General features: G+C 32.5%; 1 protein-coding gene across 5 annotated transcripts in view; it reads left to right on the top strand.

Moving 5' to 3' along the window:
* KIF16B (kinesin family member 16B) overlaps positions 1 to 27,038 on the top strand; it is a 340,481-nt gene that overhangs the window by 83,789 nt on the left and 229,654 nt on the right. For all 5 annotated transcript variants that reach the window (XM_031951076.1, XM_031951079.1, XM_031951077.1 and 2 more), the window contains exons 11-12: positions 2,859 to 2,924; positions 7,330 to 7,389. In XM_031951076.1, the coding sequence (XP_031806936.1) occupies positions 2,859 to 2,924; positions 7,330 to 7,389 (126 nt within the window). The remainder of the gene's footprint in view (positions 1 to 2,858; positions 2,925 to 7,329; positions 7,390 to 27,038) is intronic.

The raw sequence follows: 27,038 nt of genomic DNA on the forward strand, positions 1-27,038 counted from the left end.
GTGCTAGACATTGGAGATACCCAATGGAAACACACCTGACTTGGCCCTCTAGGAACAGAAACATGTTCACAGATAAACGTAGACCATGGCATTGGAGCTGAGCTGTGAAGGGTACTATATGGCAGTGTCTCAGGACTTGTAGACACCTTGTGTAAAGAAATGGAAGGATACAAGAGATGGAATATCACTTGTGAAGTAGTTTGGTGGAAGCTTTAATTAGTACTTTGCATTATTTTAAGTGGAAAGCTTACGTGATATTTTAAGACCAAATTTTAAGGAGTCCATTTTTTCAAAATACTCATTCTGCATTTCTAAATTGATATTTACAGAGCTCTCAGCTTTCTAAAGAGATTTCAGAGAGTTTAAGACTATATTTGTGCCTGATCCTCTCTGGATTTTAGTTTAGTATTATTCAATTCAGTAAGCATTTAACTGTGTGCCAGGCATTGTGCTTAGCCCTCTAAAGGTGTACAATCTAATGAGTGAAGTCAAAAGGAAGCTGAAAAGTGGGGGAGAGATCTGTGATGTTTGAGGTGTCCAATTAAAAGAGTGTTTCTGATGGAAAATGGAGAATTAGCTGGAAATTTGAAATTGTAGACCTCTATAAAGCAAGAATTGGGAAGGAGGTGGTTTATTCTTTAACCCTCCAATTAGAAGAGAGAGGTAACTAAGAAAGTGAATTGAGAAGGTATATAAAAATTGAGTTAAATTAGAATGGAAATGACATTTCAGGTGATTGGCTTATTGTATAGACAACGTGAAAAACATACTCATGTACAGAGAAAATACTGTGCTACAAGAAGAATCCTCATTTCAGCTACCTGTGGGCTAGTTTCTGAAGGTTACACCTTTTTCCTTGGATGTCAGTATTTGATAGGCTGCAAAATATGGCATTGACTTTGACTTCTGGATTCATGGATTAGATGGCTTCCAGTCTCCCAGAAGCTTGCTCTTCTGACCTCTTAAAATGTATAAAGTTAGTACTTCTATATTATTTTCTACCTCTGGGACCATTTCCATTATTGCAGTCAATCAAAGAGATTGCTGTTTACCAGTTGGTTTGTAGACTGGAACCATTTATGGAATGCTTCTGCATGCTTCATGGTCTCTCTGATTCTCATATTTCCCTTCTTAGCACATTGGCTAGGGTGGTGCATAGTTAGATGCCAAAGGGTAATACAAAGCCCTCATTGATATCAAATCAATTAGAACCAATGACATTCAAAACCAAACATCCATGGTGCTGTTTGGAGGGTGAAACCAATTATTTGGGCAGCTAATTTCAGGGCCTAATTTGGAAAGGATAGAGATGATCAGCAGTGCAAGAAGAAGAAACATATTCTCTTTATATTTTGTCAACAAGATAATCATTATTATTTATTGGTAGTCAGCTGTATGTAGTGTCTGTATTCATTTTGTCTTTAACTTATTTCCTTGAAGAGGCATATGCATGTTTTACTGGATAAATTTTCAGGATATATACTTTATTCTCTTGATTTTATGATTCCATTTTCCTGATAGGGAAAAGACCACAAATATTTCCAAACCAAGAATATCACTAAGCAAATCCAAACTGAGAAACCTTTCTCCCCCTCCTCCCCCCATCATTTCCCCCAATTTTTTGTTTTTGTTTTTAAAAAGTTAACAAACACTTATTTTCACTTTCTACCATTCCACCCCACTACCTCTAGAAAAACGAAACAAAACAAAACCCTGGTTATAAACAGTCAAACAAAATTAAATCCTATAATGACTATGTCCAAAATGGACCAAATGGTCCAAAATTCTTCATATTGAATCCATTTTCTTTTTGTGAGGAGGTGATTGTGTTGATCAGAGTTCTTAAGTCTTTAAGAAAGTTACATGTGTGTGTGTGTGTGTGTGTATGTATGTATGTATGAAATTGCTATTGTTGCAGAAGAGGAAGGGGGGTGGGAGGGATGAGAGGGCAGAGAGCTTCGTTCTGTTACCTTTTTATTAAACATGATTTAAATGCTAATAAAAATTAAATCTATGATAAACTTAATATGTAAAAATAATAATGAGGGTCTACTATAACGAATGGTAATCATATTGTGAAGCAAATGGTTGTATGAGACTATATAGAATTATCCTAAATTAATTAATTTTGTAATGCTTGATTAAGTTGGCAGGTGTTCTTAAATGCCCATTACAGCATATAAATTCCTATATTATTTTTAGTGTGGGCAATTTTATATTCCCAGAATTTTGTATTCCAAATGCTACCATGGTTCATTGAGAATATTAGTTACCCTAAGCTTTAGCATGGTTTGATTTTTTTTTTTTGTCATTATTTATTTTGTATTTATAATTAAAAATAAAATTTCTATGACAAAAATCATGTCCTATGTGTACACATATTTGAAACATTTTCAAATAAATTTTATGAATATGCTATTTTTATGTAATTTATTAATAGAATCTCACATTTCCTTCACTTGCTTTATTAAGATTTGATTGTTCTTTAAGAAGTCAAGTTATTCAAAAGTGTCAGATTTGATAGTTATGCAAGTATACATATGCATATATTTGTATAAGTGCATATTTATTTATAAATAAACATGGACATAGTTTTATCATGAATATTACCTATAGAGTTCCTGTATTATTCAGGTAAATTAATATAAAGCAACTCATCGGGTATATAGATTTAATAATAATATATTTATATATATAGTAGGAGATAGTGGAAGAATCATTGTTTTAGTTCTAGCTATAGCATTACATGGAGAATACTACTTTATATAAATTGTTTATCCTTTTTTATATGTCAATAAAAATGTGTCCTGTACTTTACTGTTCTTTATTAATTATGCTTGTTTACATTTTAATTTTAGATTGCACTATTAGACTCACCAACAGCTTTAAGTATGGAAGAGAAACTTCAGCAGAATGAAGCAAGAGTAAGTACTAGTTTGTCATGTTCTCTATAAAGAACCTGTAGCAATCATAAGCCCTTTCTGTATACATTTTATTTTAGAATCAACATTTAAGATTTAAATATATTTTTTTCATAATTCTGCCTTTTCAAGAAAAGTCAACATTTGAAAAGAAACATACTACTGCTCTTTGTTTTTTGATATTAATTTTTGGACATAAGTTTGTTGATTAAAAAGAAATTTCCTCTACCAGTGTGGATTATTAACCCCACTAATATAGTTATATATTTAGAGAAATGCCTGGGATACTGAGGAGTTCAATAACTTTCCTAGGGTCTCTTAGAATATGGCAGGGACTGCTTTTTACCTTCTTTTCTGTCCTCCATTGCTTAGCACAATGTATACAATCTGTACTTTATAAATGTTTATTGATTGATGGATTGATATTGCTTCTATTGTGCTTTTGGTTCAGGTGATAGGGAAGAGAATAAACATTCATATAGTGCCTACTATATCGGGGCACTGTGGTAAGTGATTTACAAATATTATCTCATTTATCTTCAAAACAAGTCTGGGTAGGTGTTGTTATAATCCCAGTTTTATAGTTGAGGAAACTGAGATGTTATAATTGAGGAAGCAAAATAATTAACTTGAACTAAAATTTATTAGAAGCTGGAAAAATTTAAAAGGTCATTTGGGCTATCTATATAGTATAGAAATTATAAAAACTCATCTGCATTCCATATAATGAAGCTAAGAATACAGCAAAGGTCCCTGGAGCCAAAAATCATGGTGTGTTAGAAGTGTAAATTACATGGCAAACCAATGCCTGCTATCAAATTACAAGATTAAAAGTTATTTAAAATATGTCGCATCTCCTTTCTCATTCCTTTAAGTTATTTTTTTCTCATGAGGTAGTCTAAAATTTTGTGGAGTTAGCTATCTTATAAAAACAGCCTACTTCCATTCTATTGTAAACTGAAAATAATATATCTAATTTACAAATATAACATAATTTGAAAAAATAATTTCTGAAAGTCAATGAAGGTATATTGATAGTTATATGTATTTCTAAATACAGGTAGATGCTTGATTAGTTGGGAAGGAAACCAAAATTTATTAGGTTTAGCTTACGCTGTAATTGGGAAGAGTGCAATGAGTAATCGGAGTTTAGAATAATATTGACAAATGAAAGTAGAACAGTCCATACTCTAAGGACTAAATAGAATCTTGGGTGAGGTGAAGCTTTTTGAAAACTAGTTTTATTATTGCCTGACTAAACATAATATATATTTTATAATGAGAAAAAATTATAAAAAGAAAATTATTTTTAGAAACAGTTTTGGTACCACATTTTTATTTCATATCCCAAAAGATTAAATTAAAGTGGAAGATTTATTGTAAAGTTATCTGTCTGACAAACAGATGACCCCAACATAGATTGTATGTAGAATGAACATTAGTATAGACATTCATTTGGAATGACCATTTTCTTCCTGAAATGTTTACTTTTTTAAACCTAATTCTAGTTTGCACACTAAAATTTTTATTACATTTTAGAGACAGTGTGATATTGTGTCTCAAAAGCTGCTAAAAAAGCTCACTAGTAAGATGGAGCTCAGATTCAAACACATCATCTGTTTATGTACCTGGGCCAGTCCCTCAGCTGTATGTTCTTTGGACTCCTCTGAGAAGGATCCAGAGAAAATGTTTACCTTCCTTAGGAAATCATGTATCTTGTTCTGATAATAGTTATCAGGAATATTCAGCTTAGTTTAATGGAAAATATATTTGCATTGACAGAAACCCTTACCCATTTTGCTCAGAAATCTTGCCATATTTAGGAAGACCTCATTCTAGTTTTTTGCTATTTTTGTTTAGTTCATGCTATTAGTATTAAAAATCATTACTATAATCACAATGATAAAATTGAAGCTTTTTAAAAAAGGTTATTTTTCCTATAACTATGTATAGATTATGGTAATCAAAGTTTCTAGAAAAGTACTGCAGTTTGTTTTTTTTTAATGTTAGAATTATTTGATTATATTTGAAAAGGGATTAGATAAAGCTTCCTTTGATGAGAAATTTCTGGTAATTTGGATGTTTTGCATTTCAAAAAGAAATTTCTAACAGCTGCTAACTCTTTATCCATAAGTGATTTTGTACATTAATTTTGTATTCCCATCTTCTTAGTTTCAGTTCTTCGAAGAAGGAATGATATTATTGATATTTCAAATCAGCTTCTTTGTGCACATGTTTTTTTTTTAGTCAAAAAATTCCAACAGTATTGATTGTCATATAGTTTATATTTTTACTGTGAAAGATATCTAACATTGGAGTATTCCTTAAGACTTGGCCTTAACTCTGGAGCAGTTAGTACTATTATTTTTCCTTTCAAATTTATTAAGAAAAAGACAGGTATGTCAGTAAAGCAATGCAGTGCTTCTTATAATTGTTTTCTTAGATATTAAAAAAGATCCTAAATATTGGAATTAAATATTCACTTATTTATTATTAGTTCCATACTCATGAACTGTGAAAGCCCTTTATGTATTTGTAATCTGCTAACCTTACATTTTTCCTTACGGTTTATGAGCCCTATTCTTTGTCCTCACTATGACCTCCAATATTTTGGTTCTTTTTCTCCTAACTCTGCACCATCCTTGAGTGTGGGAACATAGGAGTCTCTTTCCCTCTGTCTGTCCCCTGTCATGCCTTTCTAATCCCTAATCTCAGATTACCCCTCCCATCTGCTGTCTCCATTCTTCCACTCAGGCTGCTGAATTAAACCGAGAAAAACATGACACCATTCTGATTGCATCCACTACAAGTTGATGTTATATAATCAAAGTAATTCTGCGAGTTTAGATGCTATTATTTACCCCCTTTTTACAAATAAGGAATTGAGGTCCTGGGGCGATCAAGTCACTTTACCAGGGTTGTACAATGTGACAGGATTGAATGTTGAGTCTAACCTGCTACTTACTATATCATTATACATAATCTTTCTTCTTACTATAGTCATCTGTTCATGATATTCATATATTCAGCATTATAGAGTTGGAAATGACCTCATTGGTTATTGAGGTTCATCCCCTTTGTTTTATAAATTAGGAAATTGAGGTTTGTTCAAGGCTACACCTTTGACAAGTGCTCAAACCAGGATTTAAAGTCGAGCATCTTCTGAATCCAGTTCCAGAACTCTTTCCCCTCCCTGAGTGTAGAAATACAGAAATTAAAGGCATTCTCAATGACATGGATAGCTAAAAGATAGATGTGTTTACTACTGGAAACGCCAGCAAGTTGAAAGAGAATAGGGAGGAAGGGAGAGATGGCAGCAGTAATGGAGATGAAAGCAATTTTGAAAAGGTGAAGTTTTCATACCATGCTTCTTCTGAGCTCCTTTAGTTCATCTGTTCTAATGCATGCTTTATCCACATAGTATATGTTTTTTAGTTTTTTCCTGTGTTTTCTAGGACCTAATTTGGAGATGATAGTTGTACTTTTTATGATCTATTTTAATTGCTTTTTAAACTAACTAGGATTACATTTTTTGTTAGATTGCATTAGACTACCAGATTATTCTCATTTACCTTGAAAATAAATATTTTAAACTAATTCTATTTTGCATTAGTGCATAGTTCTGGAAAGTTGTTCAGGGTTCAGATTAAATGACTTGCTCAGAATTAGAAATTTAGTACAAGAGGCAAGATTTGAATCCTGTCTTCCTGTCTCCAAACCCACCACCTGATCCACTGTGTTGCTTTTGTATTGGTGTGTCAGATCATAGATATTTGAAAATGTATATCCAATGCATATTTCACAATTATGAAAGAAAATTGATCCTATTAAATGTCTGCCTTTATTAAAACAGCAACTGAATCGTAAATTAAAAAAGACAGAACTGAGACTTGGAAAATCTATTAATTAGTGACTGATGCAGATTATCTCTAAAAGAAAACTGCAATCTCAGAGATTGTCTAATCACTACATTTAATTATAAAAAAAAAAGTAAATCATTATTTCCTAGTAAGTAAAATATAGTCTAGCAAAATTAACAATTAAATAGGAAGCTGCCATCCGTGATTATCTAAGGTTGATTAATATCTATAAAAACTGCTTAAATTTGTGCAGTACAGACTTAAAACTCAGAGCTACATGTTCTGTTCTTCATATATTATTCTTTCTTCATATATTATTCTTCAATAAAAACAACTACAGAGTAAAAAAAAATAAAAAAAATAAAATAAAAACTACTACAGAGTGACATAAAATCTTTTGAATTATTTTGGGGAAATAGTTGGAGTATTTTGCTTGAAAATTATAATATTCATGAATTTTTAAGGGTTGGGAAATTTTGTTGGGTAATGTGAGAGTCCTAGAAAACCTTTTTTATTGAATTTTCATTAAATTTTTATTTCATTTTCAGGTGCAAGAATTGACCAAAGAATGGACAAACAAGTGGAATGAAACTCAAAATATTTTGAAAGTAAGAATTGTTTACAGCGTATATGACATGTTGTCTTCAGACAGTTTTTTTCAAATGTTGTTATCATATACTTTGCTGGAAATAATGTGAGTGAAGTTGTTTAGTATAGTTTAATTTCTTTAAAAATTGTTTTGCATGATTAGGAGTGAGAGGCAAATAAGCCTTAAAGTTATTTTGGGTATTTATTATGTTTGTGTTGAGAATTGTGAAATTCCTGTTGGATCTTTTCTATTTTTGACTCAGCAAAGCACAGAAGTCTGTTAAATATTTAAGAGCATTTATTATTTGAGTACATCTCTGTGCTTGTGCTAAAACTATTATGAAATGTGTTATCAAATCAAAAACTTGAAAGAAACTATATTAAAATTTGCATCCATTGCATGATTGGTTTTCAAGAATTGCTAAATGAATAATTTTTAACAGGTTTTTTTCTTACCTTTCTAAATCCTAGACAGACAGAGGTGATATAAGTTTCTGGCAGGAGAAATTGCACAAGGATAGCTTTGTAGTAAAGAGAACCTTTTTAAAAAGAAAAACACTCTCTTTTTACAACCTCCCTAATTATAAGTATAAGATGCTTCTTGTTTTCTGTCTTGTCCAACATTATGCTGATTGCCACAATGGTGGATTGCTTGTTTGAAAGACTTTTCTTTTGTTGAAAATCTAAGCCTAAAATCTTTTGTTTATTTTTCTCTTGTGATGAAAAGTGATAAAAAGATTGTCCTATTTCTGGCATGTTGTGGAGAAAATATTTTTTACAGAGCTAAAATGGCCCATTAGCAAAGTTTCTTTTTGAATCATGGTTGTGTAGCTAAAATCTTAGCAAATATTCATCATGTCTCCTGTGCTAGGCATTCTTTTTATTAGAATGATTCATGACACAGCCTTTGTCCCTCAAGGAATTAAATTTTTTTTTTTTCATATAAATACAAACATTGTTCATAAGAAGCTTTTGCTGTCTAACAGAAAACAATAAGCATAATAAGTACAAATAAGACCAACATGAAAAGAGCTTATGAGATGTTGTGAATAGGAGAAAGATTACTTTCACCTAAGGAAGTCATCAGGGAAAGTGTATTGAAAGATGTGGTATATGGATTGAGCCTGGAAAGAAAGGGAGTATAATCAACAGGACAAGATAAAAGAAGCCCATGTTAGATACAAAGAACAACTTGAGCAAAGACATGGAGACAAGATAGGATAAAAGTGATTCATAGAGTATTCTGTTCTTGCTGGAATCTAGAATTTACAAAGATAAGGATGTGATGAAAGGAAAGGTATGTTGAACCTTTGTTGCCAAGATTAGAAATAAATTTTTTATTAGGTAGATTTTTGAGAAACAGTCAAAATTTTCTAATAGAATAATATAATCAGAATGGTTCATTATGAAAAGTACTTTGCTGGGGTTGTGGGACAAAAAAAAATTGGATCATTTGGAAAATGAGATTAAGCTAGAGGCAGGAAGAGGAAGTGTTGTGCTAGTCTAGCTGATATAGAGATAAAATAATAGGGGAAAAAGGGGATTCTAATTTGAAAGTATGTTAAGGCTAAGAGTTCTTTTTTTCCCTTTTAATTTGTTTTCTTTTTTTTTTTAAGTCATGAAAAAAAATTGAGCTCCACATTTTTTGTTTCCCTTCCTTACCACTCTTTCCAAGACAGTGAGCATTTTGATATAGCATGTTTAGTAATGCAAAACATATTAATATATTTGTTATGTTGTGAAAAAAATTCACAGACTCAAAGGAAAAATTTTTTAAAAAGTTCCAAAACTCAGACTCTATCAGTTCTTTCTCTGGAGGTGGATAGCAATTTCATAAATCCTTTGGAATTGTCTTGGATCGTTGTATTTTTTAGTCATTCATCGTTGAACCATGTTGCTATTATTGTGTACAATGTTCTGGTTCAACTCCTTTTACTTTGTATCAGTTTGTGCAAGTATTAACAGATTTTTTCGAAATCTTGTTTATCCTTTTTTATACAGTAAATATAAGTATAAGTAAATTTACTCTTACAAATTTTTGAGAAACTTTTCAAGAGCATTTGTTTATGTAGATAATATCTATCAATATTTATTGTATTAGAAATTAAGGCATTTTAATATTACTATGAAAGCAGTTTTGATCTTGCAGTACCTCTTGACTGGTTGCCCCCAGATCAACTTGGAAAACCACTGTAACTTTTACAGTTTTATTTCTTTAGTCCTGAGAAAAGTTAGATAAGTGGCCTGGTACAGTGCAAAGAATGCTAGGATTGGTATCAAGAAAACTTCTAATACATGCAATATTATTGTGGGTAGGTCATTTAATTTTTTTTTTCTTGCTGAGGCAGTTGGGATTAAGTGACTTGCCCAGGGTTACACAGCTAGGACGTGTTAAGTATCTGAGATCAGAATTGAACTCGGGTCCTCCTGACTTTAGGGCTGGTGCTCTATCCACTGCACTGCCTAGCTGTCCCAGATCATTTAATGTTAATAACTTCAGTTTTCTTAGCTGTAAAATACAGAAATAGTCATACCTGTTGCCCTTACTTGAACATGGTTGTTGTCATGACGAGAAAAGATAATAGTTGTAAAATAATTTGCACATCATAAAGTGTTATATAAATAAGTTGTAAAACCTCATGTATACATCCTATTTCTATTTCAGTGTTGAACTTTCTATAATCACATAACTCTTGGGTTAGCTTTTGGACTTTCTATTTGCTGACTGACTCAAAAACTTTGGTCAGCTGAAAATAAAAAGATCTTTCTGATCCTTTAAGGAAGATACAAGTTTTATTGATACTTTTGGTCTATATCATCATTTTTTGACTATTTTTTCAGGCATTTGAATTGTTTTAGGAGTTGAGAAAATTAGTATTTTATGCTGTACTCAAATTCAAAATTTTGAATTATCAGGAGCTGCTGGAGGCCTAGATGAAGTCTACCTGGTCCCATAAGTTAATGAGAAAAATGAAACTTAAATTTTTTTTTTAAACAATCAGATTATTTATTTTTCATGTCTAAGGAAGATGGTATCAAGAAACTATTGTACATGCAATGTATAATAACATAGTACCCAGTCTTGTAAAAATTAGTAACTGAATTCTGTCATTCAAAATTCCTATAACTGAATAAGTGAAAAAGAAATTTGAATGAATAAATTTTCAAATTATTTTTATTGAACATTTATACTTCTCAAGTGATTAAAGCTAAACATTCCATTAAGATTTTTGGAATATCCTGTATACATATTATTCAAGTAAAACATAAAAATATTTTAAAACTCAAATTATATTTCCTTCATTAGGATCTTGGCAGTGCTTATAAGTAATGAATTTATGAATCCTTTAAAACTGATAATCATTTTCACCCTACTTTATGTGGGTCCTGATGGATGGAGTAGTAGATTTGGATTCCATATATTTAGCTCCTCTTGTGACTTACTGTATATTAATAAAAAATTTCTTGAGTTTCCTGTGCTGTATTTTCCTATTTTGGAAAATGGAATTTTTACCTTTGTTCTCTATTTTGGAGTTCATTAGATTTTAGAAATTGTAAAATATTTTCTCTTTAGTTAGTTGTCTTTTATGTGAGTGGCTTTATTGACATAATCCCTCTTGATGCTTGTCCCCCCACTCTGCTAAACAAACAAACAATTAAATAAATTTCTAATTTATCCTGTATAGCTCTTGTTTTTACATAATTTATGCAATTATTTGCATGTTTTTCTTGTTCATTAGACTGTAAGCTCCTTGAGAACAGAGACTATCTTTTACCTTTATATCTCCAATATTTAACTTTAGTTCTAGTCTATAGGAGCATGTTATACTAATTGCTTAGTTTTGGAGTTGCTTTATAAAGCTAAAACTTAACACTACTTCCGTGTACATTTATGTCTTTAAAAAAAAAACCTCACTGGAAGTGACTAAATTCAGAGAAAGGATCCAGAACCATTCTATTTTTCTTCCTTCTTTCTTCTTGCAACTGATTTGTGTATTCCCTTTTGATTCTTCCACACTGATATATTATAATTTTTCTTAAAGGCTATGGAGCATGCTATCATGACTTCCAGCTAACTCTTGTTAGCTTTTTGCTTCAAAATAAATCATAATTAGCTTGGAATATAGCATAGAGCTGGAAACTTCCTGGAAAGTGGTTTGCACAGAATGAACTTGTTTTGTTTAATGCCTGGCCAGAGATTGAATTGGGAATTCATAGTGAGATCTTCTTTAGAGGACTTGGTTCATTTTTTTAATTTGTTGTATCTCATCCCCAACTAGAGAAGATTTTATTTCATTATTCCTTTAATGTTCATATAGAAGATTACTGAGGATCTACTGAGAAGCATGTTGAGTAATCTCATTGTGAACTACTTTATGAAAATAGTATAAAGTTGTGGTGCAAAAACCCACTAAATGCTGTAAATTAATCATGCTTTATCATATTTTAATTGTATGAAATGTATCAAATCAAGAAAAAGCATGACATCTACCTTTTTTACAGCTGAGACAATGTGATCTAATGAAAAGAGCATGTCATATATTCTACTAATTTATTGTGCTTGGTCCTGCCTCTTTAGATCTTAGTTTCTTTCATTGGTAAAATGGTGAATTTGGACTAGATGATTTCTAAAGTCTTTTTTAGCTCTAACATTCTATGAATCCATAGTAATGGAAGTATATACTTAGTAGGTACTATTATTAAGAGTTTAAATAGGAATTACATTACAACTTAAATATATTATTTGAGGCTGGGTGGGAATGTTAAATGGAGAATGCCCATATGAAAAAGAATATACTGTTGAAAATAAACTCCCATTATAGTTAGGATTTTTTGGGAACTTTTTGTATAACAATGAGAAAGCAAAATTATTTTTTGTTTAGTTGTAGTTGGTTTGATTTTTCTCTTGTTGTAGACTATATCTTTTAGAAAATTGATTGTTTCTATATTCCATTAAGACACATTTAAGTAATATTATTTCATTTTCAAAATGAGACATAATCAGTAAAACTCAGGTCTCTAGAGGAATAAAAACTGGTAATACATTTTCTGGTCTTTCTTCAATTTTGCTTTTCTAATAGAAACCCTGTATTTCAGTAATGTAATGGATTTGGGTACTATCCTGTACTGGCATCACTGTTTAGGCATATGCTACATGCAGGTTCATGGAACTCAACTCATGTGTTGTGGAAACTAGTCAGCAGGAAGTTGCCTGGGGCTCCAAATTTTTAGACTCTAGAAAACAAAGGGTTGGGGGAAGCCCTCTGTATTGACTGATAGGAAACTCAGTTTAATCTAAACATTTTCTTTGCATAGCATTCACAGCTGTGCCTAATTTTCATTTATGAAAATTAATTCATTGCAGTCCTTGGATTAATAAGAGTACATCCTTTTAAAACTATTGATTATTAGCCTCATTATGAAACAATGTTTAGATATTTCCAGGTTAAAATCCTGACCATAAGTAATTATCCATTTTGTTTATAGAGTGAATTTAAGGAGATAAATGAACCATTACTTTCCTGGATACAGTGCTCTTTAAATATTTGATAATTTTGCATGAGAAACTTGTTACTTTTAGAAAATATATTGATATAATTATATCATAACATTTCCATTGGTGTATTTTCCTAATTCCCTTTCAGAAAGCCATCCCTTGTAATATTGTGTTAAGAAATGAAGAATTTTTAAAAAGGTAAAAACAAAAGTAAAGAACATTACTCCTATGCCTGATGTTTGTTATATGTATTACCCCACTGCTATGGTTCTCTACTTTTACTAAGGATTGGGGGATGGAGGAAAGAGTGTGGTATCTTCTCATGGAGACTCTTAGATGTTAAGTGGCCTCATTCAATTTCAATTGTTTTGTTGTTTTTTCCACTTATGTTGTTATAGTTATTGTGTTAATTGTTTTTCTTTTTTTGCTTATGTCATTTTACATCAGTTTATATCTCATTGTGCTTTTTGTATTTATCATATTCATGATTTTTTACAGCATAGTATTTTTCCATTATGCTCTTGTATCATCATTAGTTTAGCCATTCACTACTATATTACATTCTTTAAAAAACAAAACAAAACAAAAAACATTGATTTGGGATATATGTTTAGTAGTAAAATCTTTGAATCAAAGGTTGTGGCCATTTTCTTGATATGATTCCAAATTGCTTTAGTACTAGTTCATCACTCTACCAATAGCATTAATGTGCCTTTCTTGAAAACTGATGTCTGAATGGGAGTTCTGAATTTCCCAATGGGCTGTCCTTGCCAAGCTGGAGTTATGTTCCCACATTTTGGAAATATTTAATACTACTTCATTGTGTAGTGGAAAGAGTATTGAACTTGGAATCAGAGTGTGCTAGATTCGAATCTCTCCTTAGGCCCTGACTTAGCTGTATGTTCTTTGGCGAAGTCTCTTAAACTCTTGGAGTATCAGAATCTGGGATAATAATAACTCCTAGTTCACAGGTTTAGCATGGTTAAAAGAACGATATTAGTGTTATCAGCTAATCTGAATTAAGAACCTGTACTCCAGTTACCTATAACCTATAATAATTTACTTGGTTTCATTTATACTAATTCAATTCCCAATTGGCCAAGAAGCTTATATTGAGAGATCTGGTCTTCACAATGCCCATTCCTCCCTCACTTAAATCCAGTTGACTTGCATGACAAGGCATCACCTCTTTGATGTCATGGGCCTCTTGGAGAGTGAAGGACAAATGACAGCTCTGTGTAAGGCATTGGCGTGGGTGTGGGACGATGGTGCAGAGGTGCACAGCAGGCCACTACATGGCCCAGTTGATAGAGAGCTGGACCTGAAGCCACAAAGACCTCAATTCTTCAAATCCAGTCTCAGACACTTCCTAGCTGTGTGACTGCAGGCAAATCACTTAGCTTCTGTCTGACTTAGTTTCTTCAGCTGTAAAAATTAGGGATGATAGTAGCACCTACCTCACACAGTTGTTATAAGGATTAAATGAGGTAATATTTGTAAACATCTGTACAGTATATGGCACACAATGCCAGCTGCTACAATAAGAATAATAATGCTATTATTAAGTTAAAAATTTTTATATATTATCACTATATGAGTACCTGCTTATTAAGGACTTGTACTCTCACAATACCCTATAGAACATGAACATAAGAATGATCCAATATAATATGATTAGGGCAAAAGAGAGTGGTCTTGGAAAATTTGAGACAGGAAAACCACTTTAACTAGAGACAACAGGGGAAGTTCTTAGAGTAGATGGTGCTTGAATTTAAATGTCAAAAAAGAGCAGGATTTTTAACTGGCTGAGGAATCTCTGTGTGTGTGTGTGTATGTTTATATATATATATATATATTAATACATATGTGTTATATTAATATTTAAATCATAAAACAAAACTAGAAATTTAAAGGGATGAAAAAATGAATTATACTATATTTAAAATGATTTTTATTTGATTTGCTATATCAGTGGTATAAAATCTTTTTGTTTTTAATTAAAACGAATAATATTTTTTAGCAAAAGCCTGTAATTGAATTTGCTTCATTATTTTTATAAATCTTGGTTTAACATATTTTAATAATAGCAAATCAAAGGTCTGATTTTAATTTTCGTTTATTTCAATAATTGCTTTTAATGGTTGTCCTGTCTGGAAAAGATTCTTAACAAAGATACAGTTACAAGTGGAAGCAGTGCATCATTGGTTATTTTTATTGTTATACTTTTTATTTTTTAGTCCCATCTATCCCATATGCCAAGAGTTTTGTTGAAATTTGACTAGTAAATTTTTATCTTCCCTTACATCATTCAGTCATTCTTGAAAACTAATTGGAAGGTATTTTCTTTTTGTATGTTTTAAACAAATAATTTAAAAACCCACTGTGACTGTGTTTCAAAGTTGAATGTAAATATTCTTATTCCTTCACTTTAGGGGGGACTTGATTTATTGTCAGATTCATTTAGATTGTAAGGTAAAAAATGCCAACTCTCTATTTTCTTGTTCTCTTGTGCCTAGAAGATAATTGGAATTATCTTCAATCTGCAAACTCTTGATAGGCTCTTTTAAAATCTCTTTTTCCATATTGTGAGTCAGTCACTAACCATTTATTAAAGGCTTACTGTTTGCCAGGCATTATACTAAATTCTGGGGATACAAATATAAAAAAAGACAGCCCCAGCCTTCAAAGAGCTTACAGTGTAATACAGCTCACAGAAGGAAGCAGATAGCAGAGACTGAGCAAGGAGAGACATAACGGAGAAATCTAAAGGAATGCCCCCAGTGGAAAATGAAAAGGGCTTTCCTGGATACCATCTTTAAATGAAGGCTTTGAAGAGGAATTTCCCATGCTGCCCTCCAAACAGAAAGGTGCAGTTAAAAATAGATACCATAATGTATGAACCCTCTTTATTTGGGCACATAGAAATTCCAGTGCATTGCAGTATACTGAGAGTGAACAATGATTGGAGTCTACTCTTCTTCTTTGTGCAATTCCTATTTTCCCCTTAGGATACCGTGATCCCTATGTGACATAGGTCCATCTGGCATATGGACTAGGTGAGAGTGTCCATGTTGACCTGTACATTAAGTATAAGTTTATTTTTTCTCTTTTTTAGATACAACAAATAAAAATGAATGTTAGAATATTTTCCTTTCATACTTTAGTGGACTGACTCACCTATTCGTTAATGTATGTACATTACACTTTGGTACAATAGTGAACTTTCAAAGTTTCTTTGGTAAAAGAATTACTTAGATTAATAGTGACCTATGCATTAAGAAAATTTATTTGTCAGATATGTAAAGTGGACATCTTGGACACTGTCATACTTGGCTATTGATGTTACTACATTACGTAGAGTGTGTGTGTATGTGTGTGTGTGTAAAACTATAGAATATTCTCCAGATAACAAATTCATTTAATAATTAATTTTTAAAAATTAAATGTTTTATTAAATGTTTTGTCCTTAATAGTCACTTCAAGAACTTTCATTTTCAATTGTATCTTGTGAAGAGAACAGTTGATAGTGACTACATTTGAAGATATGAAGATAGTGAATGACAGACATTAAAAGAATACATTATTTTTATTTTTTCTTTCCTAGAATCTTTTTCAATTATTTATATTTTTCTTAGTTGCCTTTTCAGATCTGTCACATTTCTTGCAATTTCCAAATTTCTTTTCAGAATAGTTGGACTATTTCATTACTTCACTAAAAATGTATTTGTTATATACCATATTTTCCCACAGCCCCTTCAACACTGAATGTTACTATATGTTGTACTGGGGTAAATTTCTCTTACTTTTAGTAATTTGGAGCATGTTTTCTTTAGTCATTTAATTTTTTTTTATTCTTTTGTAAGAATGGGATGATTTATTTATTTTTATTTTTATTTTCATTTTCCCCATTTAAATGTAAAAAACAATATTTTTTTGGTTATACATGTACATTCACTTTTTTTTTAAAACATATTTCCTTATGAATCATGTTGTGAGAGAAAAATCAGAACAAAAGAGAATGAGAGAAAAAAGCAGAAAAAAAGAAAATAAGTGGACATAGCATGTGTTGATTTACATTAGCCTCCATTGTTCTCTCTGGATGCAGATATGGTGTTTTCCACCTGAAGTTTATTAGAATTGCCTTGGGTCATTCCAGTGCTGCAAAGAACCAAGTCTGTCATAATTGGTTATTATAATCTTTTTGTTGCTGTGTACGGTGTTTTTCTGGTTCTGTTTCTTTCATTCAGCATCAATTCATGTAAATCTTTCCAGCCCTTTCTAAAATCAGCCTGTTCATCAGTTTTATAGAACCATAATATTCCATTACATTTATATACCATATTTTATTGATGGGCATCTATCTACTCATTTTCCAGTTCTTTGCCACTACAAAAAGAGTTGCTACAAAAATTTTTGCATATATGGGTTCTTTCCCCTCTTTGTAGAAAAGGTTACAGTTTTATAATTTACCTTTTTTAAAAATCAGTTTATGTTCTTTAACCCTTTATTCATGAGATTATCTTGGTATTATATAGTTATATTAATTTCCTGCATAGAAAGAGATGTATAATCCATAAGTGAATTTATAGAGGAAAAAAATTGGGACAGAATTATTTTTTGAATACCTCCTATTAAATATTCAGTGAATAATTAATTCTAGTATTACACATTATCTTTTGATTTTGTTTTCTTACCCAATCCATTACTTTTCCTTTTTATTGTCACTTTTTTTCACTGTGATTGCTGAATTTTCTGACTTTTGAGGTTCTTATATTCTTTAATGGGAGAAATCTTCCTAGGATACCTCTCACTTTGCCATCTTCTCAGGTTTCCTCTAATAGTATCATAAAGTGAGGTATCGTTTTATCAGTAATGAACATGTTGATTGATAAGTGTTCAAAGAGGGAAGTAGAGTATTCTTATTTTTTTTTTTTTTATTTTGCCACTGCAGTTGTTTTTTCAGCTAACCAGTTTAAAATTTCTTACCTAATGCTTTGTACTTTCAATCTCATTTGCCTAGCTAATTATAGTTTCCAAAGTGACCAGATTTGGGGGCATTGTGTCAATGTAGGAAACAATAGGGGAATAAGTCAGATTTTGGAGAATATAGTGACCACAGATTATTTTGAGTCTTTCCCAGTTTTTCCCACAAAATAGAAAAGGTGTATAATTTGCTCACAGGTACTTCTTAATTATAAAAACAACAATAATGACAGTATACATATTGCATTACATTACATTACACTTTAAACTTTTCAAAGTACTTTTATACGCTTTCTCATTTGATGATATCTGTTCTCAAAACAACAGTTAGCACCTATATTAACTGTATTAAGCACTTAATGACTTATTAATGGAAGTTAACTTGTCATTATAATAATCTGTCCAGCAATTGAGTGGTCATCTTTTTAATATTCTTGTAAATATTTTCATGATGGAAAATCAAAGTAATGAACAAGTTCATTGTTCTGTAAAGATTACTGCCAGTGTAATAGTTTGGAGGGCAGTTACCTAGAAGTGTATTGACAAAGCGAGGTTGCCAATCCCAGAACTATCCCTGTGAGATCAGATACTTTTGAATTCACCTTATCTGAATGTTACACATTGTTTCTAGTTTCTCTTTGAGAAGGGGTAATTAGACACTCAAGATGGGAAGCAATAAAACTTCCGTGGGAGAAAAGAGTTTTGAGGGAGGAGGAGTAAGACCTAAATATGTAAATTTAATGATTTTTTAGGGGTACACATTTCTGTCTTTTGTTTGGTTGGTTGAGCATTCAATTTCCAGCCATTGTCCTAACACAGAACATCAATATAGTTGCAGCCTGCTCCTGGGGGTGCTACAGCCTTATCAAAAACTAAGAAAAGATCTAGGAGGTTTTATGCTCTGCAAGCTCCATAAAAGTCAACAGAAGACAGCAGTAGAAAAAAACAACAAAAACAGAAACCCCAGTGTATCCTTAGGTGCATTCAGAGACCTAGTGTCTTTGATTTAGAGCACAATCCATGGTTACCCATTGAATCCTGAGCCATTACCACTGGACTTAAGGGAATCTGGAGGAGAGAGTGAGGTTGCTGTAAAGCAGAGTCACCTGCGAGTCCCCCTAATGTGGTTGGTCCTCTACCAGAACAAAGATGAACAACAATTGTATTGTAACAAAGAGTTGTGTTAAAGTAACTGGGAATGTTTGTCTTGGGGAAGAGAAAACAACATAAGGAACATGGTAGTTCTCTTCAAATATCTGAAGGGCTTGCCTGTGGAAGATGGATTTGACTTCTCTGCTTGGTCTCAGAAGACAGAACTGGGGCCGTGGAGTCAGATTTTGCTTGCTGTAAAGGAACGGTCCCCTCGAGGCTTTCTCTAGCACATGTAATGTGGCCCCCATACTACTTACTGCTCCTACCTGGTGTGAGGCAGGCTCTTGGGGTCTCATAAGATTGATAGTAGAGATTCTTAGTGTACAAGATCTGACCAACAAGCCACCTATTTTATAGCCATAGTGTGTTTGATGTAGACTCTAAATCCATGAATGTTTTCTATGTCATTGCCTCTGTGTGTGTGTATTCATTCTTATATATTTCTCTTACAGATATTATGCTGGTCTTTTATTATGTTTATACCAGGTTCTCATTGATAGCTTTTCCTTCCTTAGTAAATTACCGTGATCAATATTTTGCAAATTGTTTGCTATCAATTTCAGATTCTGAGGCTATATTAAAACACTGTGTTTTCTGAATTTGGTTTGTTATTTGACTTATATAGTTTGTAGTATAGTGTCAACTTAATTATGGTTTCAGTTCTCTTTTTCTCCAGTTCATAAATATGTGCAGAAACATTGGTTTGTCTCATTATTTGGCCCTTCCTTTTGGTTTTTGGCTTTCCCTCAGTCTGACACTTGAAACTGTTTTTTTCCCTTATTGTGGTTATTGATATAACATAGGAGAGTCCTTAAAAATGCAACGGTAGTATATTTTTTGTTACCTCCCTGCATTGAAACATAAAGACTATGTCTACTGCTTAACACCATCTGCTATTAGTTCCACAAATATTAAGAAAAGATTTGCGCCTTATAAAATGATACTCATTTCTATTAGCTCATATTTATTTGCATATTTTAAAATTCTCTTTCTTTAACAGTGACGCTTTGATTTTGCTGATGACCAAGGTCAGACTTAATGGTCTGCAGTAGTTCATTTCTGATCTTTTCTTTAAACAGGTTATTTCTCTGTAGGCAGGAATTTGGTTCTCCAGTGAATTATTAGTGCTTGTTCTTTTATCAGTCATTACTGGGTCATGGATAAGAATTGCTTTTTAGTGTAGCCAGGCAGCCCTGAGTCCTTCTCCACATTTATTGACAAGGCAAGATTTATTTTGATGTAATTGCTATATTGCCCTTTTCCAAAGGAGACTTGAGATTTGATCTTTTAGGAAGAAAGTTTTCTGAATGTACCTGACAATACCCCTGTGCATAAATCTTTTACTTGCATGTTCATAAAAGTCCAAAATTCTCTTTTAATCTGTTGACATTCTTTCTTTGTTTTACAACTTGCTAACCCTGGATTGTTTTGTGTTTTTTTTTTTTTTTTTTTTAAATCCTTGCTGTAACCTTTATTCACTGCTCAGTTCTTTCTTATGACATCATTGCTGGACTGCCTACATTTTCCTCCCTTTCTTACCTTGACCTTTTGGTGAGCCCGTTCAACGCTGCATTGCCTTCTTCTTGGGGCCCTTACTCCATTTCTTCTTGCCAGTCTTTTCTTTCCAAGCCTCAGTCTCAGTTCTGATTTATTCCAACACACACTGTCTTAACTCCTATTCGTGTGCTGCTGAACAAAGCTGGGAAAAAACTCATCAAACTATGCTGACTAGGACAGCTACAAATTTATGTTATGCAATCTCACATGGGCCATCACTGCTGCAAAACAATCCTTTTACACCTCCCTAATTAACTCCCTATTCCACTCAACAGAGAAACATTTCCAGACTTTTTCATCCCCCTCAGACCTTGATGGCTCCCCCTGCTTCCACCTTCTCAGCTGAGAATTCACTGAGAATTATAATTCACTGAGAAAGTTTAGGATGTTGCCAAGAACTCCTTTTCCCCTGTTTTTCAGAATTATAAGTCAGTCATGATCTTATTCACTCTTCTCTTGCTGGAAAAGGAACCTTTCTCCTTCCTAAAGCAAACCCCAGCTGGCATAAGGAGACCTCAGGACTTCCTGTTTTCTGCAGCAGATTGCCTCCTCTCTGATTTCTACTTTATCAGTCATCTTCAGTGTCTCCCTGTCTACTAGTTTCTTCTGTATCATTTACAGACATACCCATGACTCCCCCATCTTCAGAAAACCCACTCTTGATTTGTGTTATCTGCCTTGTTGGCAGAACTCCTCGAGGATATCTACAACTACTGCCTTCGGTTCCTTTTTCTTTTACTTCTTAATTCTTTGCAGCTTAGCTTCCAACCCCAGCATTCATCTGAAGCTACTCTCTCCAGAGCTGCCAGTGATCCCTCTACTACCAAATCTAATGGTTTATCTTTATGCTACTTCATTCAGCCTATGCCTGCTAAGAAGAGGTGCTCCCCAAGACTTGTCCTGAGCCTTCATCCCATAGAGGGAGTTTAGTCATCTTATATGGATTCAACTGTCACCTTTCTATTTACCCAAGACATCCCATTTTCCAATTCTATACATTTTCCCTGACTGTCCTCAAGCCCCAGAACTTTCTCTTTCCTCATCTCCATCTCTGACTTCTTTCAAATCTCAGCTTATGCCCTGCATTCTCCAAGAAATCTTTTATGGTCCCTCTCAATACCAATGTTTTCCCTCTGAAGTTATCTCTGATTTATCTTCAATATATTTCATTTGTATATAGTTGTTACCATGTTGCCCGTATTAGATTGTGAGTTCTTTGAGAGTGAAGGCTTTAAAAATTTTTTTATTTTGTTTTTCTCTGTGAGCTCTAGCATTTTCTCTCTGTCTGACATATAGTAGACACTTGATAAATGCTTGTTGGCTGTTTTCTATGATTATGATGAAGGCAACCATTAACTTAAGGGCTTGAAAATTACTGTTTTTGAAAAATCTTTTACATAGTCCTTTTTTCCTTTATCTTTTCCTCCTAAAAATTGGTGAATGATGGGAGAAGGGCAGAACTTAGTTGAACTTTTTGGTGGAGTTTTTGTTGTGTACTCGATAACCTAATATATAGATAACCCAAATATAGTAATTCATGATCTGGGTTATATATTGTATTAGTCTATATCAAAATCAAAGTCAGCTCTACTAGGAATACAAATTTTAATTATCAAAAGAAATTTTTTGCTTTAAATTTTTCTTTTGTTCAAGTGACTGGCTAGTTTTAAATATCTAAGAAACACATTTTGTTGTTCTTGTAAACAAACTTGAGCTTAAACAATTTTTTTTCCTTTAGATAGCAGATCCTAAAAATGTAAAGAGCTTTTAGGATTCATTGATAGATATGGTGTCTTTGTTGAGAGAAACCTCATCCCTACTTAGAGCAAATATGTAGTATTTTATTCAGTTCTTCCTTACACAATTTAGAAAAGGAGTTGGTTGCTGGAAATTATCCAGGCTATTTATAATATAAGAAGAGAAAACTTAGAAATGGTGGGATGGGATATGATATCTATTTAAAGAGCTATTAACATGTCAAGGAGAATTACTTGTAAAAACAGTTACAAAGAGGCAAATTTAAGTTTTCTTTTGAGAAAAACTTAACAATTAGACTTGTCCAAAAAAGTCATTGGGTGCCTTTCACTGGATAAGGAAAGGAAAGATTAGATAACTGTTTGTTCAGTGTTAGCTCGGCATTTTCTCAATTATGAATCACACTATTTGGCCACAGAGATCCATTCCGATTCCATATTTCTATAATAGCACAACTTTGCAGTTCTTTTAAAAACTTGTTTTCAGTAAAATCACAACCACTTTGGCTTTGGGAGATGACAGAAAATTTATAGAAAAGTTTTATATGAAGATTAAGTGAACAAAAGGTCTCCCTTGCTTTTTAGCTATCGGAATGACCAATTTGAAACTGGTAAGAACTATTTATATGTAAGATCTGTTCATTAGGTAGGTATACCAGTAGAACTTTTAAAATTTATAACTATTTCCTAAAGATCCACTTGTGCATCTCTCTAGGTTGTATAGCTATGGGAGGTCTAAATAAAAGATACTGTTTTATTTGGATCATTGACTCCTCTATCCTTTTGATACCAGAAAGCTCCAGTATAAGAAGCCATTTAACAGTGATTTTAACAGGCCTTTCCCCTTTTACTGAGAATGTGAGCTGCCTTATTTGATTTTTTAAAATGACTTTCAAAAAAAGTTCTTTTTGTTAAAATATTATTGTTCTCATTATCCGTGCTCCCACTCTTAAGACCCATGTCATCCTTTTATAGCAGCTGCCTGCTATGCTTGCTAAAGTGATCAACAGCTTTATATATGTTTTGTGATTTCCACCTAATACCAGTGGAGGTCCAGAAATACCTAGAATACTGTTGTATCATAGGAGAAGCAACATGTACTCAGCCTTAGGGATGAGTTTCCTAAATAATTCTTGTATGGGGCAACTAGGTGACCCAGTGGATAGAGCTCCAGAGTCAGGAAAAAAACATCTTCCTGGGTTTCAAATCTGGCCTCTTAGACACTAGCTGTGTGATTCTGGGCAAGTCACTTAACCCTGTTTGCCTCTGTTTCCTTATCTGAGTTGTAAAAGGAAATGACAAACCATTCAAAAAATCTTTGCCAGCAAAATCCCAAGCTAAATGACTGAACAACACCAAATGCTTGTATGAAAATGTTTAAAGGCTTGGTCTTTGCTTTAAGCATAACATTTTATTTTATTTTATTTTATTTTATTTTATTTTATTTTATTTTTTTTAAGCATAGCATTTTAAAGCCAGAAGGGATTTTGGAGATTATCTAGTTCATCTCTCTTTCCCCCATCCCATTTTGTAGATTAAGAAACTAAGGATTAGGCAGATTAAATTACTTGCTCAAGGCAACAGAGCTCTAGTTACTGTATTGGCAGAAACAGTGGATTCTGTGTTTTCTGTTATCTTTTTACGTCATAGCTTAAATTTTAAAAACACAGGAACTGATAAATAAAACGAGTTCACCAAAATGTATTTTACTTTTATGTTTTCTTCTTTTTACTTTTCTGTCTTTCTTTCATAGTGAGGATAAGGAGATAACCCATACTTTTTGCAGAGGGAAGGGATGCTACAGAGATAGAAGGAGAAACAGAGACAGAATGTGTGTGTGTGTGTGTGTGTGTGTGTGTGTGTGTACACATGCATGCACTGTTGGTCTTGCGGAGGCCTTGTAGTATTATCCATCTTATAGAACTTGAGTGGTTTGACCTCCTGCATACTCAAATTTGAATGGGCTGTGCTCATTCATTGTGGTTTTTAGTTCTTTTTTTTTGAAGTATTTTTTAAAGAGAATTCTAACTAGATACTTTCTTTTCATTGTTGAACTTTGGACAATATGCTGTCTGGTGATATTTAATATTCCTTTGTGTATATACAGCCTGTAAGCAAAAGCCTCATTTTTTTTTTTAAGAAACATAAGAGATGCTACTTCAAAGCATGTAATAATCATTAGTTTGTCATAAATTATTTAAGTGAAAGACAATTCATAGTGCTCTGACTTTTTGGCAGGACAATGAAAGGCAGTTTGGCAAAGTCAAGTTGTTACTGGGAAGGAAAAGATTATATTGGTTTTCTTCTCCCCACCCCCAGCTATCAATATTCCTTTTACTTTTTCTCATGTTTCATTTGATTTGTTGATGATAATTAGTCAATGCTGTTATAAATCTTGGGTCACAAAATGCCTTTTGGTTTTTTAGCACTAGATGTCACTGCAGATATGAAAAACAGTCTTCTGAGAGATATTTTGTTCAGGGACATTTACTTGTAAAATTGTCTCTGCTTTAGATAAGTATTGCTAAGTGGACTTGTGCTAAATAAAGCACCAGTTCCAGAATGTCAGACTTGTTTGTGAGGTAAATTGTGAAGAATTCACAGAAAATACTCTCCTCTTAGATTTCCATTTTGCAGCCAGTTTGATATTAGTTTCATTATAACATATTTGCACGTGTATTTTTATATTCACCAGTGCAAATTTCTGTATCATTTTGAAGTTGTCATGGTGTACATAAATAGACTTTTAACTGATGGGGAAAAAACTTACTCTTCATGATGGCAAGTAGTATTTCTTGTTTCTTTTGATAAGAGATTCCTCTGGTGATAATTGACTTTATATTTGTAACATAGATTTCTTTAATGTGATTTGCTTTTTTAATCCAGTTATTTCCCCATGCCAAACTTCAGATGTGATGAAAAAGCTTTTTATTCTTATTTTTACTATTTAAATGAACATTTGGTAACTTTTTGAACGTTCAAACTAACTCAGTAAGAAGATATAGGAAACCAGAATAGCTAATATCTTTATTTTTCCTTTAGCATAGTAAATTAATACTGCTTTTCTTTGGAGTTTTTCATTTTTTAAGAACATTAAGGCATCAAGGACATGCAGTGTTAGAACAGCAGTCACATTCATTTGTGAACAAAATCTAACTAAAATCCTGTCTACTTTTTAAAATGGCTTTCAAATATGTTTCTGCAACCAAAGGGAGGAACATTTTATCGAATGAAACTGCTTCTACAAGTAGAACTCAGCAATCGCTTAATATCATACAATTGCTATACAACACCATTAACTGTATAGCATTTAGTAAAGGGTCATGGACAAAATACTGTACATAATTTTGTATTATGGAGAACTTGAAAGCTAGGCAAAGAATCTAGGCATGGTTAAGTACATAATAGAAAACCCTAAAATGAATGACTTAAAGTAGTAGTTGTGATGGGTTAGTTTGGAATTGTTTTTCAAGGCAGATTGGAATAGGGTTCTGGTGGTAAAGGATACAGAATCTGGATTCAGAGCATCCAGCTCTAGGAGTTTTAATGCATAGAAATAAAAACCCGAACTTAGTGTTGATATTGAAAATGGACATAAAGGGAGAAATAGCAAAGAAATTTTAAAATTTGGTCATATTTTGGTAATGGTCATCATGATATAATTAGTAGCTAGGTACACAGTGTATGCACTGTTGTGGACCTAGAATCAGGAAGAGTCATCTTTATTAGTTTAAATCTGGCATCAGAAATTTATTAGCTGTGTTACCCTGGATAAGTCACTTAATTCTGTTTGCTTCACTTTCTTTATCTGTAAAATGAGCTGGAGAAGGAAATAAGAAATCACTCCAGTATCTTTGCCAAGAAAACCCCAATTGGGGTCAAAAAGAATTAGACAAAACTGAAATGATTGAACCACATCATGATATAATTAATGCATGAAATATTTTCCTAGAGTCCTGGTGCATATGGTCATAATTCCTCTTTAACTATTCTATACCCTGATAGTAATATAGGCACTGAGAAGATAGGGATGAATAAATCTTTGTGTATAGGATGAAGGACTTATTTTTTTTTTTTTTAGTGTTTTTCTTTGAACATCTGTTTGTGATGATGTTGAGGTGATGTCTCTCTATCCAAATCATTGAATTTATTGATGAGTAAAATTAACTTGCAGTTTAATTATAGGAAATCTTAGGCTACATTGAGTAACACAATGCCCAAATTAGTGCTCTACTGCAGTATTCTGTTCTGGTCATGCTATATTTGAAGTTTTGTTTTCACTAATGGGTCACCTTTATAATAAAGAACATTGGGGAACATGTCGGATTATCATCTACTTTAGGACTAGATATGGGTAAATTACTGTGATGTAAAATATTTAAAAGTATATAGGAAAATCAATATGGATACTACGTGGGAAAATATATATGGGGAACTCTGCGGGAAAGTATGCAACAAAATTATATGGGAAATGATAGTGGTATAAAAGAAAAATAATCTTTAAAACCTTAAAAGAAAATTTTGATGCTTAAAAGCATAATCTTCGGTTAGCCAAAAATTTTTAATTTAATTTCAGATATAGGGCAATTTAATGAGAGGGTACCACTTTTCATCTTTTTTTTTTTTTTTCTGTTAGAAGAACAATACTATTTTTGTATTAAGCTAGTGAATTGGGAAAGTGTTCAACCTGCAAAATAGTGTTTCCATAATGTAGTTTCTAAAGAGG

The sequence above is a fragment of the Sarcophilus harrisii genome, chromosome 2, assembly GCF_902635505.1.
Source record: "Sarcophilus harrisii chromosome 2, mSarHar1.11, whole genome shotgun sequence".
Taxonomy (NCBI): domain Eukaryota; kingdom Metazoa; phylum Chordata; class Mammalia; order Dasyuromorphia; family Dasyuridae; genus Sarcophilus; species Sarcophilus harrisii.